The sequence below is a fragment of the Notothenia coriiceps genome, unplaced genomic scaffold, assembly GCF_000735185.1.
Source record: "Notothenia coriiceps isolate Sejong01 unplaced genomic scaffold, NC01 NC01_scaffold00017871, whole genome shotgun sequence".
Classification (NCBI taxonomy): Eukaryota; Metazoa; Chordata; class Actinopteri; order Perciformes; family Nototheniidae; genus Notothenia; species Notothenia coriiceps.
Window position 1 is genome coordinate 30309 of NW_011350572.1, and position 2106 is coordinate 32414.

The window sequence follows — 2106 nt, forward strand, 5'->3', positions numbered from 1 at the left end:
ATAATAATAATAATAATAATCACAAGTTAAAAACAAACAACAAGAAATTCGCTTCAGATTATTTGTTAGGAACTTTAAAATGTAAAATGTATGATAATAAAAACAAAATAGAATAAAATAAATAATGGTTTCTCTGACAGATTTTTTAAGATTTTAGCTGAATTCTACCGAAGCAAACCTTGTTTACTCTGATATCTCTTCGATAAGATATTTCTGGTGGTACATTAAGTCCTCTTTACGAGAGGGGGTTAAACCTTTTTCTACACGAGCGGAGGAGCTCATGAAAGGCTCCGGCGCAGAGCTGTGCAAAGGAGCGCAAAGACAGGTTAAGCTTTAGAAAGTGATTGAGGCTGAGAGGAAACGGCCTTCACAGCAGCTGCAGCACCTGGCAACACATCCAACCTCTCTGCCCTGCTTATTCCCTGAATGACTCCCCATTCATCTAAGATCACTGAGGCTCCAGGTAGAAACACTTCTTTCTCCTCACCCAAAAACACCAGACAGGCTCTCTATTGATGCTATATTTATAGGGAGGTAGTTGCAGAGTGAAAGAGAAAGATGTGCCTCAAGAACTCAGTTCATCTGATGTGGACTCCTGGTTTGATTCACACTGTATCATGTTTAAGCTCTTCATAATGAAACAATGCACTGGTATCGGTTCCTACAATATTCATACATGGTTAGGGAGTGATGAGGAGCACCTTGTCGTTCATCATCGATATATGCAGTAGTAGTAAGTTTGACTCAACTCTCAAGTTGTGTTACAGGCATATCAGGCAAAACTTCACAAGTTGAGATAAAGAACAACCCTCAGTAGACCAACCATTCATCCATCCATCAATCCACACCGACAGAAAACCCACTGAAGCCGCTGTTGCATGGTGATCACAGATTGTAACACGACGTAGCCATATGGTGCACTAGTTCTCATCCTGTAAACAGTTTGTAATTATTGTAGCTGGCTGTATTATTTTAAAAAGATGTCGACACATTTCGCCGTGTAGACAGTTCAATATGGTCGAACAACTTAGGAAGGTAGTGAGATGAGGCGAAACGTCTACAGTCATAGAAACGAATAATCCTAGACTTTGCCGCACACTTTCTGACGGTATGTCTTCCAAGGGATTATTGGTGTTGCACTGAACACAAAACAAAAACAAGAAAGTAAGGGACATAAGACAAAAGAAAACCTGAGAGACCTGTAAACTCAGGCTTCTTTCCGTCTGCGCACACATTTTCAGAAAAAAAACCCATACAGTATGCATGTCAAGTTCTTCTGGGTTTTGGCCTGTATTCAGTGTTTTGCCCAAACTTGAGAGGCTGGAGGGCTACAGAGGACGCTTGGACAACTCAGATTCTTTCTTTTGGTCTTTATTTTCTGCTCAGCAGTTATTTATAAGACACTTTTCATCAGATTTGCTTCAGATTTGCATCAGCTTGAAAACCTTCAAACACAGAGGAAAAACAAATGTTAGCACACATGCAAACAAAATCACAAACATTTTGTATGCCTCATTGCATTATTTCTAATAATAATAATAATAATAATTCACTCACATTCCATTTTCAGGGTCTTATAATTCAAATTATAAATTGTGAGTTATTTTACAAAACATCATTAACTTAAATGAATTAATAAGAAAGTCTCTTTCTCTACTTGAAACCAAGCAAACCAGAAAACCTCACTGAACACCATCTGCGCTGTCTAAAAATATACACTAAACAAAACGTAGCGCACACAAACAGTAAAAGCCGTCGATTGCGCAACAGCACTCACACAATAAGGCAACAGATCAAGAACGCAAAACGTAATAAACAGCGGAAAAACATATCAATGGACACATACTGATACCTTACAACAATAGCCACTTTCACACCAAGTACTTAGCTGGTACTTGTCCCCGGTACTTGTCCCCCCCGAACTTTAGTCCCTCGAACTGTCCTAGCAGATCGCGTTCTCACCGGAACAAGTCCCTGAGGGAGGATTAGGCAAATGAAGCCGTTGACGTCACTTCTTCTTCTTCTGCTTTGGGATCACAAAACCTTTCAGAGTTTTACGGGGCGTGGTTTGCAATTCGCCCAGCCAATCAGAAATGGTTAGTGTGG

The 2106-nt window shown here is 39.9% G+C and overlaps 1 protein-coding gene across 1 annotated transcript in view; it reads right to left on the bottom strand.

Annotated features, from left to right (window-relative positions):
- Positions 1 to 1081: 1081 nt before the first annotated feature.
- Positions 1082 to 2106, bottom strand: part of cyth1b (cytohesin 1b) — a 4281-nt gene continuing 3256 nt past the window's right edge. Inside the window, exon 3 of the mRNA XM_010777220.1 lies at positions 1082 to 1139. Within this exon, the coding sequence (XP_010775522.1) occupies positions 1082 to 1139 (58 nt within the window). The remainder of the gene's footprint in view (positions 1140 to 2106) is intronic.